Genomic DNA, 20,070 nt, shown 5'->3' on the forward strand with positions numbered 1-20,070 from the left:
CCCTCCTGTCATATTCTTCTATCTTCCTCACCCACACTCTTCTTAAATTCCTCAAATGTATCTAAAAGGAAAGCATTGTTAACCAAAAGACAAAACGAATCCTCTGGTAGAAGGAAGGTTTCCGTATCCCTTTTATCTGTCCTAACAACGGAAAATAGGTTTTTAAATTATAATGGCGAATTGTATTTTGGCAAAGTGGTATAAGAAATGAAAATTTACTTTGGCTTGTTCATCCTCTGTGAATCAGATGATCCTACAAGATAGCATGCAGACTCCCCTCTCAGGAACACTGAGGGTAAAATATCAACAGGATTTTCATATACTGTCAGATGTTTGGAGAGCTGCCTCCTATGATTTTAATATTTTCTGAGAGTACATTCTCCACCCCATTGAGCACTTAAGTAGATTTAGATTCTTTCTTCAATACTGTGTTTCCCCAGCATGAGTGGAAGTCCCTACTAAAGCTTTAAAAAGTTATCTTGTTTCAACACAGATAAAAAAAATTTCTTCCCTGCATGTGAATGTATTAAAATAGTTCTTTCCAGCTTTTTAGGGCATGTTCCCTAGAGTTATTCAAAAAGGCAAAAGTTAATACTAATTGATAGAATTTGGCTCAGATGGTCAGATGCACTTCTGTCCTATACAAATATAAAATATCATACATATGTGTTCAATAGAATGATAGATACAGTTGAAAGAGTAAACCCTGGAAAATCTAATGGAAGCAGCTAAGATGGGATCAGATGTTTTGAATTCAGAGAAAATGTACAAGCAGCACAAGAGGAAGATAAGAGCTGTAGGGAAATAATGGCAAGTGACAACAATTGGAAGTAAAGCCCTGAATTTTTTTTTTTTTTTTTGGATTTGGGGATTTATATAAACAGACATGAGAAAGCAGTATGTATTCTGAGTGCTTTGGTAGATGTAGTAAGGGGTGGTGGTGTAGAGTGATTAAAAGCAGAATCTTATGGGAGAGCAAATGAAGGAGATGGTCTGGGCATGCCATCCTTGTCTAGAAAGGCTTTGAAATAATAGCCCATGGTTATAATGAGGCTCTATGCTGGGGTTCAGGTTGGTGAGATCAAAGAGGAATGGAAAAATCTGAGAACAGGGACTTGGTGATGGGTTAGGTGGGAAGGTACAGTGAAACAGTAATCAAGGGTAAGTTCTAAGTTGTTAGCTTGGAAAACAGAGAGGATGAGCAAGACTGGACACTTTAGGAAGGGTAGGTGATGAACCCCCAACTATTCCGGACTTCAAATTCTTGTGATATGTTAGTAGATATCTCCTGAAATAGCAATTCTATCATGAGATAAGTTTAGAATACTGTGAAATTCACTTAAACAGTAACTATAGGACTTCTCAGAGTCTTTAATATGCTACTGTGCATTGATTTGGGGTCCTGGTGTGACACTGTAAGATAAGCACTGGGCTAGGTTTGAATCACAAGGTCGGTGGTTCAAATCCTCCAGCCTCGCCTCAGAAATCTATACAGGGTTTCTATGAGTCGGAACTGACTCGATGGCACTCAGCACCAATAATGCATTGATTAATAAGACCAAATATTCAATGTCTCTCAAATTTACCAGATTATGGGATTAGGTGTTTTGGAGTTGATTAGTTGGTGGAACATCTTAGAGACCATCTCTGGAAAATGATGTCAAGACAAGAGAATGATTGTTCATGTTTGTATGCATCTGGGTGATAATGGTCTACCCAAGCGAGGGTCTTTTTATTCATAATAGCAAACTTGAAATAATGTGATGGAGCAAGCTGGTATGAATCTTTGGAAGTCATATGTAGAGAGATGTTTATTGGAAACATGGCTGGGATTGGATTCTCCTTTATAGTTATCAATTATAGAAGTTTGGATGTGAGGGAACAAGAGAAAGTGAGATGGGGCAAAAGAGAACTAGGAAGACTTCATGGACAATGTGCTGTCCCCATAGACCAGGTTGGAAAAAGCTGATGTATAACAATGACCCCAACAGTGGAGGGGTCTAAGAGGCAGGGAGGCACTTAGACTTGCCAAAGAGAGCAATCCCCTGTCATGTTATCTGTTATGATGTGGGGTAGGATGCTGATGCTAGAGCAAGGGGTAATGAATGGTATCCTAATTTACCTGCTGTGTTCCACCAACATTTGTAGAAAATTTCAAAGGGCAGCTTGAGAAGAAAAATTAAATATTATTATGAAATGTGCAAAGATCTGGAGTTAGAAAACCAAAAGGAAAGAACACACTCAACGTTTAAGCTGAAAGAACTGAAGAAAAAATTCAAGCTTCAACTTGAAATACTGAAGGATTCTTTGAACAAAATATTGAAAGATACAGAAAGCATCAAAACAAGATAAAAAGAATACCCAGAGTCACTGTACCAAAAAGAAATGGTCGCTGCTCAACCATTTCAAGAGATAGCATATGATCAAGAACCAATGATACTGAAGGAAGAAGTCCATTGTGCACTGAAGGCATTGGCAAAAATGAAGGCTCTGTGAAATGATAGAATACCAATTGAAATCTTGCAACAAACTGATGCAGCACTAGAGGCACTCACTCATCAATGCCAAGAAATTTGGAAGATAGCTACTTGGCCAACTGATTGGAAGAGATCCATACTTATACCCATTGCAAAGAGAGGTGACTCAGTGGAATGCGGAAACCATTGGACAATATCATTAATATCACATGCAAGTAAAATCTTGGCTAAAGATAATTCAAAAATGGCTGCAACAGTATATTAGCAGGGAACTACCGAAGGTTCAAGCTAGATTCAGATGAGGATGTGGAATGAGGGTATCATTGCTGATGCCAGATGGATCTTGGCCGAAATCAGAGAACACAATAAAGATATTTGCCTGTGATTTATTGACTATGCAAAGGTTTTCGACTGTGTGGATCATGACAAGTTATGGGCAACATTACAGAGAACGAGTTTTCTGAAACACTTAATTGTGCTCATGAGGAACCTGTACAATGACCAAGAGGTAGTCACTTGACCAGAACAAGGGGGCACTGAATGGTTTAAAATCAGGAAGGGTATTTGCCAGGGTTGTATTCTTTCACTGTACTTATTCAATCTGTATGCTGAGCAAACAATCCAAGATAACTAGATTTTATAATGAAGAATGTGGCATCAGTATTGGAGGGGAATGCTCATAAACAATCTGAGATATGCAAATGGTACATCCTTGCTAAAAGTGAAAAAGGACTTCAAATACTTGCTGATAAAGATTAAAGACCACAGCCTTCAGTATGGGTTGCACACCAGTGTAAAGAAAACAAAAGTCCTCACCACTGTACCAATAAATATAACATCATGGTGACTGGATTGAAGTTGTTAAGGACTTAATTTTGCTTGGATCCACCACCAACACTCATGGAAACAGCCATCAAGAAATCAAACAACATATTGCATTAGGCAAATCTGCTGTACAAGACCTCTTTAAAGTGTTCAAGAGCAAAGATGTCAATTTGAGGACTAAGGTCCGCCTGACCCAAGCCATAGTATTTTCAATAGCCTCATATGCATGTGAAAGTTGAACAGTGAATAAGGAAGACAACAGAATTGATGCATTTGTATTATGGTATTGGAGAAGAATATTAAAGGTACCATGGACTGCCAGAATAACAAACAAATCAGTGTTAGAAGGCAGCCAGAATGCTCTTTAGATGTCAGGATGACGAGACCTTGTCTCTCATACTTTGGATATATTATCAAGAGGGACCAGTCCCTGGAAAAGGATATCATGCTATGTAAAGTGGAGAGTCAGCAAGAAAGAGGAAAACCCCCAGCAAGATGGATTGGTACTGTGGCAGCAACAGTGGACTTAAAATGTAGCAGCAATTGTAAGGATGACACAGGACCAGGCAGTGTTTCGATCTGTTGTACATATGGTCACTCTGGTTCTGAACCAACTTGACCATACCTAACAACAACAAGAACGTTTTGTGAGGATAAGGGAAAAAAACAAACACCTAGGTCCTGCTCTCAAGGAGAGCCCTGTTTCTGAAGAGAAAGTGGGAGAAAGACAGTTAAACTTCTAATAATTGTATTATATCTGTATTCTAAAGCAACTACAAATCCGTCGAAGTTTTTAACTGTGATTGAACAGAGAAGTTTAATATAATTGAAATCATCTAGCTTCTCTGAGACAATCAGGGAAATAAACATGTGCCTAATAATAAGATAAAAAGTGTGCCCAATTTCATAATTAGAAAATTGCTTTCATTTTTTTTCTTATAGGCAAGATTAAAGGAGCCCTGGTAACATAGTGGGTTACACTCTGGACTACTACTAATGGCCAGGTCAGCAGTACTAGTTCACCAGGCACTCGCTCCACAGGAGAAACGGCATTTTTGCTCTCATGAAGATTTACAGCCTTGGAAACCCTATACAGTGTTGCTATGAGTCGGAACCAGCTCCACAGAACACTACCACCATAGCCAAGATTAAAAATAGACTCTAAAGTGTGCCTCTTGAGGGAAGTTGAAATTAACATAGTGGTACAGGAGGTATTTTAAGGTAACTCCTGTTCCTGGAACGAAAGTACAAATACATGTTTCTTCTACTGGACCATGTATTTTATTTTTAGAATTTTGAGTTGTGCTTTACTCTGGCATATCTTCTGCTGATATCAAATAGCTTAAGCAGAGCCAAATGTGGGAGAATTGACAGTTGCTAATGTAAATTTCACAGTGAGTGGACAAGCCTCCCATTAGAAGTACACAAGGCACTCCATTGTAAAGACGCTCCTTTGTGCTCTTTCTGTTCTGGCTCTGACATGAGCTGGCTAGTAGGGCTTTTGCTCTGCTCCTACTGCTTTGCTGAGAGCCAAGAATAACTTTTCACAATGCCTCCAGTCATAGGTACCCATGAAAGAAGCATGTTTGTAAGTGCCTCTGGTAAAAATAAATATAAAACGTTTGCAGTGAGTTTTAATACATATATCTTCCTGAGTTGTGGTGGTAAAAGAAAACAGGAAGGTTGTGACTATGGTCCTGTGCAAACACTCTTTTGTCCGTTCTCCATCACTGTCTTCTGTGTCTGTCTCTGAACTGTTGGGCATCCTAAACACACCAGCCTGGAGAACCTCTTGCACTGCTGCTTCCGTGTTTTAGAATAATGTTCAGCTTCCTTATAGCTTTTCTTCTGCTTTCTTGTCTCACACTAAATGGACACTAATAAATCTGTATTAAACAGAAAGGCAAGTCTTATGAAAGGAATGCCTTCAAAGAGTCATCCTTTATGTTTTACTGGTGGTTTCAAAATTCATTTCTTGTGTGATGACTTGAGTGATGTCTACATATAGCTTCTTAGACCATCACCTTCTTCTAAAATACTTGTTAAAAACCTGGCCTTCTAACAGGAGGGCTTTGCTAGCTGCTAACATACAGAGAATTATCTCCCTCCTTCCTTCACCTCCCCTCCCCAGTTGAACCTAGTTACTTTGTGATGTGAGTTGTGAGTGGTGTTCTTGGAGAAGAAACTTTTCAGAGATAAGACATAAACTTTCTTCTCCTTAGAACAACCCTATAAGTAGAACTTTTTACACTAAAAGGAGTTTGCATCTGAATTAGAATGAAGTCAGAGGAGGGATTTTTATACCAGTGATTTGAGCAGAATCCTAGGCTCATACTCCGGTAGTCACAAATAGAAACAGACATATTAGTCATTAGGGAATTGGATTCCACTGGCTTGGAATCCAGTGATTTTCTTTCCTATAGACATTGGTTTCTTCATTTTGCACAGAAAAGAAAAACATTACTTGCTCCACTTATTGAAATCCTATAAGGCTATACGGACCAATGCTAAATAACTGTATTACCAGAACTTAGAGAGCTAGGAGTGTATATGAAACATAAAAACTCCCCAAGAGGTCATTGGATATATTTGGCAAGAGTTAAAGGAAGAGGAACTTTTGTTAGTAAATGTTAAAAGTAGTATGTTGTTTGACTTATTTATTTTTAAAATAACCAGGTTTTCAGTGGGAGATTGGGATGTGTTAGGAGTGATGCAACTTGACACCAGCCTGGTGACCACTGTGTTCCCAAGGCTAGCAGTAGTCTGTTCAGCTCTATCCATCCATTCAAGTGCACATTCATTCCCAGACCAAGCACTATCTGATGAGTTGAGGGGCCAAACAGACCAGACTAATATGGATGTGTAGACTAGGAGTACTTTGGTCATAGTTCAGCAGGAAAGAAGTAGTGTTGGGCCAAGCTATGGATAGGAGTCCAAGTGTGTTCCTTCAGAAGGCTTATGGAAAATGGGCTTGTTTGCAGATCTCTTAGGTGAATGTGCTGTATCCTGTGTAGCATCAGTGCAGCCCCTAAGGCATGGCTGATGTTTGACCTGGATAAGTCATCTTCCATTTGGCTTGCAGTAGTGCAAATCCTCAGTCCTCTGTCCAGGATGCCTGGAGTGGAGATCCTAAATCTGCTTCCCCAGTCACTGAAAGCCTACTATCGACCAGGTGGATGAGAGGCATATGAATGTGACTCCCAGTTTTTCTGCCCACTTTGGCCTAGATTGTAGTTGACCTTCAGTTATACTTATGTGACTGTGTGTGTACTATGTGTGTGCCTTGTTTTCATGATGCATATCCTTTAAAATGTAGCCTTTTGTTCATTTTAAGCCCAGTGGAACAGTGATGTGTTTAGAGGTAAAGGGAGTTGGCAGGCTGGTGGGAGAGTAGTAATTCATCTTTTCTTGTATCTAGAGGAAAGGCAAGAAGTTTTCCACTGGGATGGGTGGTCTTAGAAAAGGGGTGAGGAGATTTGAGATAGACAACTAGGGAACACTATAGGGTTTTAGTGGGCAGGGACCAGGGTTGCTAAACAGTCTTCTTCAATGAAAAATGTCTCACTTGAAATGCCAGTAATTGGGACTTCCGGGAAGGAACAGTAGTGTGTGGCCACCTCTGAAGGTTGCTGTAGTCATAGGAATCTGCCCTTGTGGCCTTCAGGATAGCCTGAGCCCAGAAAGGCTAAACACAGTTTTCCATTTTTGGTTCAAAACTGTCCACCCACCCATTTACCCACTCAGTCATCATTTCAGTACTCTGATGGTGAAGGGTTTCATGGCCACCCTCTACAGATATTTTCCCCTTCAGCACTATTGTCACATTTTTTGCTCTAGTAAACTGAAGTTTTACTCTGAACTGATTAAGGAGTAATGACAAGTTTCTACACCACCTAGTCTAGAGAAGGTAGAAGGAGGGAGAGAAGAGAGAAAGAGTGACTAGATGTTTTCTAATGTATCTAGGTATGGAATAGGCACCCACGTTTGTAATCCAGGAGAAGATATTTTATTAATACTAGTGGAATACCTAGTGTGACTCTTTACTCTGGACCACAAGGCTGGTTTGAACCGCAAGGTTTTCGATTCAGATTCACCAGCTGCTCCTTGGAAACCCTATACAGGGTCGCTGTGAGTTGGAACTGACTCAACAGCACTTAACAACAGTGGAATACCTAAGGAACCCTGGTAGCGTAGTGGGCTGCTCATTGGGCTGCTAACTGAAAAGTCAGCAGTTCAAATCCATCAGCTGTTCCACAGGAGAAACGAGACTTTTTGCTCCTATAAAGATTTCCACCCTCAGAAACCCATACAGGGTCATTATTCGTCAGAACCAACTCAATGGCATGCAGCAGCAGCTGGGGAATACCTACTAGTACAGGTCAGTGGTTCTCGAATTTAAGTGGGCCTCAGAATCACACATCCCCAGACTTTGTGATTGTCATTCTGGGGTGGGGCTTGAGAATTTGCATCTCTAACAACTTTCTAGATGCTGCTGGTCTGGGGACCATACCCACAGATAAGAGAGAAGCAGCTGAACAGTTTCTGACCAAGGAACACCTGAAGGCCAAGGCTGGCAGAGAAGGAACAGGCAGCCCTCCATTCTTTTTTTATTTTTAATTGAATAAAATTCATATAACATTATAATAAACCATTTGAAAGTTCATTGGCATGTAGGACAGTCACAGTGTTGTGCAACCAATACCTCTACCTAGTTCCAAAACAATGTAGTTTCATTATCCCAAAAGGAAACCCCATAGCCATTAAGCAGCTACTTCCCATTATTCCCTCGCCTCCAGCCCTTGGCAACCACCAGTCAGTTTTCTTCTTCTGTGGGTACAACTGTTGTGGATATTTCATATAAATAGAACCATACAGTACATGACCTCTGGCTTCTTTCATTTAGCATGATGTTTTTAACTTCCTCTATTCTTTTTATCATAGCCATTGTAAAAGAAAGGTGGGATTAGAGTCCCAGCACTCGCCAGACAATGGGGGTGATATCAGCTTGATCATCATCCTTGTTGCTGAGATCTACCTAGAAGTCAAGATGATATATTTTCTGAAATAGAGACAAACAAAAGAACAGATTAAGCTTTGCTTTTTCATGTCTTCCTGTATGTAAATTGTTGTTGTTGTTATTGTTAGGTGCCATCAAGTCAGCTCTGACTTACAGCGACCCTATGCCAAACAGAACTAAACACTACCTGGTCCTACACCATCCTCACAGTTGTTGTGCTTGAGCACATTATTGCTGCCACTGTTCTAATCCATCTTGTTGGGGGTCTTCTTTTTTGATGACCCACCACTTTACTAATCATGGTGTTCTCCTCCAGGTTTTGGTCCCTCCTGATTACATGTGTGAAGTATGAGAGACAAAATTTCGCCATCCTGCTTTTTAAGGAGCATTCTGGCTGTATTTCTTCAAACACAGATTTGTTTGTTCTTCTGGCAGTCTATAATACCTTTAATATTCTTCTCTAACACCATAACTCAAATGCATCAATTATTCTACAGCCTTCCTTATTCACTGTCCAACTTTTTCGTGCATATGTTACAATTGTTACAAAACATGTGCTATTTGAACATTTTTGTTTATAGTACAATAAAATGAATTACATTCATCATGCTATAAAACCATCACCATTATCCATTTTCAAATTTTTCTACCGTCCTTAATAAGAAGTCTTGTTGTTAAGTGCTGTCAAGTCAGTTCCAACTGATAGCAACCCTGTGTAAGGTTTCCAAGTAGCAGCTGGTGGGTTTGAACTGCCAACCTTTTTTCAAACCCACCTTTCACTTCAAATTGACCTTGCTTATCCTTCAACAACACACCAGGACTCCAGTAGTAACTTAGATACTCCTAAGCTATGACTCTACCTTTCCCCCTCCCTACCACCCACTCCTGGTAATCACTAATGAACTTTTGCTTCTTGTAGTTATTACATATAGGTGAAATCATATAATATTTGTCCTTTTGTGTCTGACTTCTTTCACTCAGCATAATATTTTTGAGGTTCATCCATGTTGTTCAATGTATCAGGACTTCATTTCTTGTTATGGAAGTGGTTTTTCTTGTTGTCCCTTAGTGTGAATGGACTAGTAAGCTTAGATATCAAAGATGATGAACATTACTTTATTTTGTTACCAAATAAAGGAAAACTGTAAGACTATACAACCTGAATAAGGTCCTCTAAAGCAGGGGTGGGGAACCTTTTGTCTCCCAAAGGCCATTTGGATATTTATAACATCATTCAGCTGTTCCACGGGAGAAATATGAGACTTTCTTCTCCTGTGAAGATTTACAGCCTTGGAAATCCTATGCAGGGCCATTATGAATTGGGACAGACTCCATGGCACATAACCACCACCATTTTTAGTGTCAATGCCTGATTTTTCAAGATAATCCTGTGAATAGCTTTTCATCAAGTTTGACCTTATGGCAGAATAGCATCAAGCTTTTTTCCTCCCTGATATTTCCTTGGAATCATAAAATGTTATTAGTTTGAGTACTTAGCAGCATTGGAGGTGTGGAATATTATTTTGGATTTCTTTTTTTTTTTTTTTTCCAGTATAGAAAGCCCTCTGGCACTAAATAAAAATGTCACCATGTAAAATGTAAAGGCTTTCTATAACAAATGTCTTTAAGAATTCATGAAGGTTGACCTATACTTACGCTGTAGTAGCTCAAAATACCAACTGAGAGGGAAGGAGGCTTCACATCAAGGATCAAACCTATCCCCTCTGTACACAGGGTTGATAGGGACAGGCAAGTTAGACATTGGCTACCTAAAATGAGGGGGTGATAAAGGCATGAAGTGACTGGCTTACAAGTTTTCAAAAGGGAATTTACCTTAAGAGTGTTTGAGGAAGGTAGAGTCCCCAATGAATAGTTTTCATCTTGTCTAGATGAGTCTGGTGAAAAGAAATGGGGATAAAATTCTTATGATTCAATAGTATTACTATAATCACCATGATTAATTGCCACTGTCACAACTGTAAAGGTAGAAGTTTAGTAACAAAAAGTGGGGAGTAGTTCAGCTTACATTCCAGGAACAGAGGACCCTAGGACCATCGAGGGTGAAGGACACAAGCAGAATGTGGGACCCTATCTAGAGAGGCAGTTACACCAGAGGTGGAGGCAGAGATGAGGACATGGAGAAAGAGAGAGCAACTGAGGACTCTAGACTTATAGAAAGAGAAAGACTGAGTGCCAGTGGCCATGAGGCAGGCTTTTACAGAATGTTTTCTCTGGTTGTTTAAATTATTATATATTCCTGAGCATTCTCCTCCGCCCTGAAACAAAAACAAAACAGAGGGAATGGAAGCAAATAATGTTGAATGGTGATACACGGAGAACATTGTAATCACTGCAATGAAATGATGGTGTAAAATGAATGTTCGCCCATGTAAACTATCACTCAATTCACAATAAAAACTGAAAAGCAAAAAAAAAAAAAAAATTCATGAAGGGCTGAGGATTTGATTTATTGTATCCTTTCTGTAATTTGTTCATATTTAATGTTAGTTTCGACATTGAAAGCATGAAGAACTTTTACAAACTAAAAATGGTAGTGAATCGGTCTTATCTGCAGACTAGTTCCACCATGCCAGAGTTTGTATTCTGTGCTTCATCTTTCTTCATGTGTTTAGGCCAGATATGTTTGGTTTTCCCATGGGTTAAATTTCTCACTACTAAAACCTTTTGGCATTGGACAGACAATCTGACCCAACTACTTATGGTTTTGACTGCTGTATCCCTGATATCAATAGACATGTTCCTTAGGCATTAATCAGGATTCCACGGGTTTGGTGGCAGAAGAGAGGAGTGGGAAGAAACCCTTACCTTGGAACCATAGTCCTATTTTGAGTTGCTGAGTTGCCTGTGTTTTCAGGAACGTCTTTAGGTAGAGACGGTATCTTGTCTTATCTGTGGATGGTTCCTATAAATCTTGGGTAATGATAGAATTAGCTTCAAATGAAGGAAGGAAAATCAACTCAAAACAAACTCATACTCTCTCTTTTTCTTTTTAACCAGTAAAGAGAAGCTTTGGGTCTGAGGAGTTAAAATATTTGTAGAAAGGGAAGCTTGCCAAGATGCCATGGGTGCAGTTACTTATAAGCTGTGAGTTGGGCTGAATCTGTGATGGCTAGAAGATGGCTCAGTAAGACACAGTTGCCTTGGACACCTGGTTTCTGCCTGCCCTTCTATCTGCCCATCTTTTTTATTTTTTCCTTTTGGAGTTCCATCCTTTTATCCCTACCCTTCTGTCTTTTATTCCTTTTGAACTCTTGTGACCATCTCTCCATTCTTCAGATACTTCTGAGCCCCTCCTGTGGGCCAGGCACTGTGCCTACTTAAGTGAGTCAGCTTCTCATAAAATAAGGGAAGTGTGATTCTTTTCGCAGCTAAAAATAGTAACTTTTTAATAAGAACATCAAGGAAAAAAGGGAATCAAAGGTACTGAGTGCTGACAAGAGTAAAGCTCTTCTGACCTACACATCCCATTTGTTTGTTATTGAGGTTCAGACCTATATATTAAAGACTGTCAACCAATACACAGAACACTGGAAAAAAAAATCAAATGGCTGATTTGTAGAGCCTTTTTTGAGCATCTTGTCTTAATGATCTTGGTTTTATGCCCTCGCTTGATGGAGAGAATCATCTTAAATAAGTAAAATCCTCTTTTTTCCCCCTACAGACTATTGGGAAGAAGTTACCTCCAACTACAGCAACTCAAGACTCATCAAAAGCAGAGATGGACAGCAGGACAAAGAGTACGTTTTCTTATTTTTCCATTTGAAAGCAATGAAAGGTTTTCCAGTCATTGAAATGCTTTGGGACAAGCCCATCCATAATCTTGATAGCATTTTCAAGCACATTAATAAAAGTTCGTATGAATGTGTTTAATAAGAACCCTACCAGTAGGACCAGCACAAATTAGATTCAGACCTTCCCTGTCCCCACCCCAGCCTTTATGAAACAAGCTTCTTTCCTGTCATATTTAGCTCACCCATGTATAAAGTTGGAGTCTATCTGTATAGATCCCAGAATATGCTGCATAGTGCAGGGAGCAGAAAAATTCTAGATAAAGACAACTAAAGCAATTTGAACTTTCCGTAGGCCTTCAAATCAGAAAGGACTTTACATATCTTTTAACGTAAACAGTCAACCCTTCAGACTCACCTTACCCCCACGCAGCCTTAACACATCTCTGCTAGATTATCTCTGGTGGTGGTTCTGTGCCGTGGGGTTGGTTCCAAATCATAGCGACCCTGTGCAGGATTTCTGAGGCTGTAAATCTTTATGGGAGGAGAAAATTCTCATCTTTCTCCCACAGAACAGCTGGTAGTTTTGAACTGCTGACCTTGTGGTTCACAGCCCAATTCATAACCACAGCGCTACCAGATTATCTCTAGAGATAAGGAAATCCTTACCCAGGAGATTACCAAGACAACTCCTCCTGGGAGGACTCAGACTTTAGAATTTTCTTTCTTCTGTTAAGCCAAATATCCTCTTCCAATAATGTTTATCCATGAGTTCTATTCTCTGGGTCTATATTGATATTAAATCACTCAAGCAAGTGATAATGAAATTGAAGAATTCTGTCAACTTCTTCATTCTGAAATTGATCAAACCTGCAATCAGGATGTATTGACTGGTGATTACAATGCGTAGGTTAGAAATAAAAGAAGGATTGATAGTTGGAAAATATGGCCTTGGTGATAGAAATGATCCTGGATATCAATCACATGGTGGAATTTTGCAATACCCATGGATTCTTCATTGCAAATACCTTTTTTAAACAATATAAACAATGACTATACACATGGGCCTTGCCAGATGGAATACACAAGAACCAAATTGACTACATCTCTGGGAAGAGATGGTATAAAAGGTCCATATGATCAGCCAAAGTAAGATCAGGTACAGACTGTGGAACAGACCATCAATTGCTTATATGCAAGTTCAGGCTGAAGCTGAAGAAAATGAAAACAAGTCCACAGGAGCCAAAATATGACCTTGAACATATCCCACCTGAATTTAGAGATCATCTCAAGAATAGATTTGATGCATTAGACACTAATGACCGAAGACCAGAAGAGTTGTGGGATGATATCAAGAATATCATACAAGAAGAAAGCAAAAGGTCATTAAGAAGATAAGAAATAAGGACAAGACCAAAATGGATGTCAGCAGAGACTCTGAAACTTTCCCTCCAGCATAGAGATGCTAAAGTAAGTGGAAGAAATGAGAAGGTAAAAGAGCTGAACAAAAAAATTTCAACAAGCAGCTTGAGAAGATAAAGTCAAGTGTTATAATGAAACGTGCAAAGCCTTGAGTTAGAAAGCCAAAAGGGCAGAACATGCTTAGCATTTCTCAAGTTGAAAGACAGAAGGAAAAACTCAAGTCTTGTCTTGAAATATTAAAGGAATCTATGGAGTCCTGATGTGGCACTGTAACACAAACACTGAACTACAAGGCTGGTGGTTCAAATTCACCAGCCACTCCTCGGAAACCCTATACAGTGTCATTATGAGTTCGAACGGACTAGATAGCACGTAACAACAACAACAATGGGCAAAACATTGAATGATGCAGGCAGTGTTAAAAGAAGATGGAAGCCCGTTGACCTGGAGATGAGAGAGAGAAGAGGAAGTGTTGGTTGGTCCAAAATATGGTGAGACGTGGGACTCCTGAGCCCCTGGAAAAGGATATAGCCACAGAGTGGTATTGCTGAGAGTGAGGCATCCACTGATGTGAAGTGAGGGGAGATGCACAAGAATGCCCAAACTTGTAGATAGTACCCATTCGACCTAGCCTTGAAGGCTCGATGATCAGAACTTGACTAGAAGAAGATAAACAAATTTTGATAAAGGAAACAAGTGAAAATTGCTACAATTTGATGAACTTGACCTATGTTTATGAATGTTGTTGTTGTTTAGTACCGTGGAGTCGGTTCTGACTCATAGTGACCCTGCACAGGGTTTCCAAGGCTGTAAGTCTTTACGGGAGCAGAAAGCCTTATCTTTCTCCCGTGGAACAGCTGGTAGTTTCGAACTGCCAACCTTGAGGTTAGCAGCCCAATTCGTAACCACTATGCTACCAGAGCTCCTTATGGATGTAGTCACTGAAAATACCAACTGAGAGGGAAGGAGTCTTCACATCAAGGATCAATCCTATCCCCTCTGTACACAGGGTTGACAACTTAGACATTGGCTATCTAAAATGGTGGGGGCGGGGGGAGTCTGTAAAGGCACAGAGTGACTGGCTTACAAGTTTTCAAGAGGGAGTTGAGTTTCAGAGTGTGTAGGGGAAGGTAGAATCCCCACTGAATAGTTTTCATCTTGTCTAGACGAGATGGGGATAAGGTTCTTATGATTCAATAGTGAATAATTGCTATCATGACTAACTGTGACTATCGCAACTGTAAAGGTAGAAGTTTTGTAACAAAAAGTGGGGAGTAGTTAATCTTTACATTCCAGAAATAGAGGACCCTAGGGCCATCAAGGGAGAGCAGCACGGACGGAATGTGGGCCCCTATCCAGAGAAGCAGCAACACCAGAGATAGAGGCAAAGATAATGACATGGAGAGATAGAGCAGCTGAGGACTCTAGACTCATGGAAAGAGAAAGGCTGTGTGTTGGCAGCCAGGAGGCAGGCTTGCAGGATGTGTCCTTTGGTTGTTTAAATGATTATATTCCTGAGTGTTTCTGTGTATATCAAAAACAAAAAACAAAACCAGAGGGAATAGTAGCAAATACTGTTGAATGATGATGCATGGAGGGGATTGTAATCATTGCAATAAAACGAAATACGATAGGATGAGTGTAAAACTGATGTTCTCCCATGTAAGCTATCACTCAATTTATAATTAAAACTTAAAAAAAAAAAAAAGAATAAGATAGAAGGAATATAGAGAGTCACTGTACCAAAAAGAAATGATCGATGTTCAGTCAGTTCCAGAGGAAGCAGATGATCAAGAGCCAATGGTTCTGAAGGAAGAAATCCAAGGTGCACTGAAGGGATTGACAGAGAGCAAGACTTCAGGAATTGATGGAATGTAACTCTAAATCTTTTGACATACTGATGGAGCACTAGGTTCATTCACTCGTTTATGCTAAGAAATTTGGAAGACAGCTACCTGGCCAACAGATTGGAAGAGACCTATATTGTGTCCGTTCCAAAAACAAATGTAGAAATCAGACACTATCATTAATATCACATGCAAGTAAACTTTTTCTAAAGATATTTAAAAATCACTGTAACAGTGCATTGAAGGGAACTTCCCAGAGGTTCAAGCTGAATTCAGACAAGGATATGGACCTAGAGATACCATTGCTGACGTCAGATGGACCTTGGCTGAAAGCAGGGAATATCAGAAAGAGGTTTACCTGTGCTTTTTTGATTATTCCAGGGCTTTCGGACTGTGTAGGTCATGGAAAAAACTGCAAAGAATGGGTATTCCAGGACTCTTAATTATACTCATGAGGAACCTGCACATAGACCAAGAGATAATCATTCAAACAGAACAAGGGGTCAATGAATGGTTTAAAATTAGGAAAGATGTGCTCTAGGGTTGTATTCTTTTGCCATACTTATTCAGTTTGTCTGCTGAGCAAATATTATGAGAAGCTGAATTATATGAAGAAGACCATGGCATCAGGATTGGAGAAAGACTCATTAACAACCTATGATATGCAGGTGATACAACAACCTTGCTTACTGAAAGCAAAGCGGACTTAAAATACTTAGTGATGAAGACCAAAGACCACAGCCTTCAGTATGGGTTGCACCTCAATATAAAGAAAACAAAAATCCTCGCCACTGGAGCAATAAGCATCATGATAAATGGAGAAAAGACTGAAGTAGTCAAAGACTCCTTTATGTTTGGATCCATTATGAACACTCATGGAAGCAGCAGTCAAGAAATCAAATGACGTGTTGCCATTAGACAAATCTGCTGCACAAGACCTCTTTAATGTGTTCAAGAGCAAGGATGTCAGTTTGAGGACTAAGGTACTCCTGAACCAAATCATGGGATTTTCAATAGCTTCATATGCATGTGAAAATTCGACAATGAATAAGGAAGACTGTAGAAGAATTGATGGATTTGCATTATGGTGTTGGAGAAGAATATTGAAAGTACCATGAACTGCTAGAAGAACAAACAGATCTGTGTTGGAAGAAATATAAGCAGAATGTTCCTTAAAAGCCAATATGACTAGACTTTGTCAGGAGAGACCAGTTCCTGGAGAAGGGCATCATATTAGGTAAAGTGGAAGGTTGTTGTTGTTAAGTGCCATCAAGTCACTTCTGACCCATAGCAACCCTGTACAGGGTTTCCAGGAGCAGCTGGTGAGCTTGAACCACTGACCTTGCAGTTCAAACAGCTTTGCAGTGTGGCGCAAATATACATTTTTTCATGGATGGGAGGGCAAGAATTTCTGAATTGAAACCTACCTTTGTAACTCTCTTAATGAAGGGCAAATTCTGGAGTCATTGCTTTCCCGTGATTTCAGTAAGGTACCAGAGTCACTGAGATGTCCTCTCTATCTGAAGCACGTCACTGCTTCAGAATTGTGATGTGACACCATGTTCAGGTGACAACCAACAGTACTGACCAACTAGTAGAAATACCCCCTCCTTGGGAGCAGAGCAGCCCCCCTCCTTCTTCCTTCTTGTTGGAAGACAAACCCAGTGGTATAGCCCACCTAGTGGTATAGAGGAGGGAAGCTCCTTCCTGCACAGCTGTCTTCTTCACTAAAATAACAAGTTCACATCAATATAAAGATTTATGATGATTCAAGAATTGTTTTTATGAAATGGTATTTTCTGAGTGAAAGTGAAATTCAACTGATCAGGATTTATTGAAACAACTAACATTATCACACCACACCGCCAACCCCCTCCCCCCCAAAAGTCATTATGATATTGAAATTTCTCTGAAACCCATGCTGGGTAACAGATTGCTATCATTTTCATAACAAGAGGAAGATTATCTAAAGAATCATAATGAAGTGCCCTGAGGTTCCTCCAGCTCACCACATCTGGAGTGGCCCTTTCTTTATTACAATTGGTACGGATTTGTAGCCTCAGTGGAATAGAGAAGTTGCCCGAAGAAAGGGCTGGTTAATATCATTCTGAACAAATAGTTTAATCTTATATATTCAACAGCAGGCTCAGTAGTGGAATTCTCGCCTTCCATGGGGGAGACCCAGGCTCAGTTCTCAGCGAATGCACCTGTCAGTGGAGGACTTGCATGTTGCTGTGATATCAAACAGGTTTCAGCAGAGCTTTCAGACTAAGATGGACTAGGAAGAAAAGCCTGACAATATTCTTTGAAAATCAACTGAAAACCCCCTGGAGACCATGACAGTCCAAGCAACAACCATTAATGGAAAAGGTACAGGACCAGGGAGCATTCTCTGTTCCATTGTGCATGGGCTCACCATGACTCATCAGCATCTGACAACTACATACTGGCCACAATCTTATAAAAGCACAGCATTGGCCATGGGACCCCTTTTCCATGCTCATTGTTGCCAGGAAGAAAGGGACACATTTTTTATATAAGACCCTTGAGCCTCTTTCAGATTTCTGAATGATGAGTGGTTGCCAGCATTCCCTTGGGGCTTGAAAGACCTTTTATTCTTTCTCCCTGCTTCCCTTACCCAATCAACCTAAGGCCACAGGGACAAATGTGAAGACTGACAAAGTCAGATTTACTGACTCCTTGCAGTAGGGGAGAATGCACACCAGAGAACCCGTGGGGCACCTCACCAAACAGAAGAGAAAGGGTCACCAGGGATCTTGAGGAATTTTATGCCTTTTCAGTGAAGCAGTGTTTTGATAAACTCAAAGCAAAGAAGGGCTGTGTGTCAAGGGGCCGACCTCAGATCTGGACTGCCATATGCCCCCAGATCCTGTTTCTTTGGAAACTACCAAGTGAAGGTGTATGTGCAACATGTGTCCAGAAACCCTGTACTGCACTAGGCCTCGGCACTTTGGTTGTCAGTCAAGGCTGCTTCTCTGGATCAAACTGATTTAGTTCCTTCAGACAATAGTGGGACATCACATTTGTACTGATAGAATCTTTTTAAAAAACAAAGTTTCTGGTAGTCTACAGTTTGAGGACAGACTTTCTCAGGGAGTAAGAAAGCAACAGTCCCTCAGAGATGGGGGTTGTTATGACACTTCATAGCTGCAACGCGTGCTTGGGAGAAATACTGTTTCCTGTTCACTGTGCTCACTGAGTCTGTTCTTCCAGGCCGATGGAGAGCTGGTACTTTCCTATCTCCTCAGTCCAAGCTAAGTTTTACTTCTTCACCACATGTTTAATTAGGAGAAAATACGATCAATTTCCTCATGTTTTCTTCAGCCCTATAATATGCACATGGAAACTCTTATTTTTTTTCAGGTGGGGTATTTTGGCTAAATTAGTCTCTTTAAGTTCTCACATTCTTGGGCGTGAGATTTTGAGCACATCCAATTTGTTACAGGCTTCCTATCCAACCCTTTGGAGTCCTGGTGTGGTGCTGTAGGATAAACATTGCACTGCTAACCACAAGGTTGGCGGTTCAAATCTACCAGCTGTTCCTTGGAAACCCTATATACGGTTGTTATGAGTTGGAACCAACTTGACAGCTGATAATGTCTTGAAGCCTCATGCTCGGTATCCCCAGACTGCCCCTGCCCCCCACTTCTTAGGAAGCACCTTTCATAGGTGCCCCTGACAGACTTTGCTGTGTGGTTTCAGAGTGGGAGACTTTCTCAGAGGGTGCCCATCCTGTCTTTGTTACTTAAGAGTTAGAATTCAAATCAGTCCTCTTGGAGGACAAAAGTTAACTCTGTCTTTGGTCACCTTGGTGGGTTTCCTTTCTCCCGGAGACTCTCAGAGCTTCTCCTCATACTCGCAGAAGAAATGACATTGGGAAGAGTAGCAATCTGACCTCTAGTCCACAGTGGGGAAAAGGGAAGGCTTTTCCTGTCAGATTTATTCCTTTAAAAAATATTTGTTTTTAAAGTACAAGAGTAAACGGTGTCATGATTAATACTTGTGAAATCATTTGAAAGTCAGATTCACAGCGTTGACTATGACCAAAGGCGTTGTTGGGATTGAGTTAAACTAAGGGAAGGCATTAGATTGGAGTGGACAAACAATGATGAATACATTGTTTTGTTTCCTTGTCTACATTAAAGTGTGGACCAAGGCTTGTCCACCTTGGCATGATTGACTTCAGGAGCAAGATAATTCTGTGTTGTGTGGTGTCTTCAGATACTTTAGAGAAGAAAAACCAGTGAAGTATATGTATTTTAAATATATATGTTGTTGTTAAATGCCTTTGAGATGGTTCTGACTCATAGCGACCCTCTATAGCGTTTCTGAGAAGCAGCTGATGGATTTGAACTGCTTACCTTGCGGTTCAAACCAACCTTGAGTCCAGTGCATATCCTACAGCAAAACCCTGCTGCTGTTAAGTGCCTTTGAGTCAGTTCCAATGCATAGCGGCCCTGTATCGGGTTTCCGTGGAGCAGCTGGTGAGTTTGAACTGTCAACCTTGCAGTTCAAACTAACTTTGCAGTCCAACAGATTAACCCACAGCACCACACTTGTTGTTTCTGGTAAGTGCCATTGAGTTGATTGCGACCCCTTGCAACCGCTGTATAGGGTTTCCAAGGAGCAGTTGGTGAGCTTAAACCGCCGACCTTGCAGTTCAAATGGCTTTGCAATCTAGTGCATCAACCCACAGCGTCACATCAGGACTC

General features: G+C 40.4%; 1 protein-coding gene across 1 annotated transcript in view; it reads left to right on the plus strand.

Moving 5' to 3' along the window:
• The window catches only part of SH3KBP1 (SH3-domain kinase binding protein 1), a 224,528-nt gene that overhangs the window by 15,226 nt on the left and 189,232 nt on the right, over positions 1 to 20,070 (plus strand). The window contains exon 2 of the mRNA XM_006835591.1: positions 12,002 to 12,077. Coding sequence (XP_006835654.1) covers positions 12,002 to 12,077 — 76 coding nt within the window. The remainder of the gene's footprint in view (positions 1 to 12,001; positions 12,078 to 20,070) is intronic.

Source organism: Chrysochloris asiatica, unplaced genomic scaffold (genome assembly GCF_000296735.1).
Source record: "Chrysochloris asiatica unplaced genomic scaffold, ChrAsi1.0 scaffold00018, whole genome shotgun sequence".
NCBI classification, from domain to species: Eukaryota; Metazoa; Chordata; class Mammalia; order Afrosoricida; family Chrysochloridae; genus Chrysochloris; species Chrysochloris asiatica.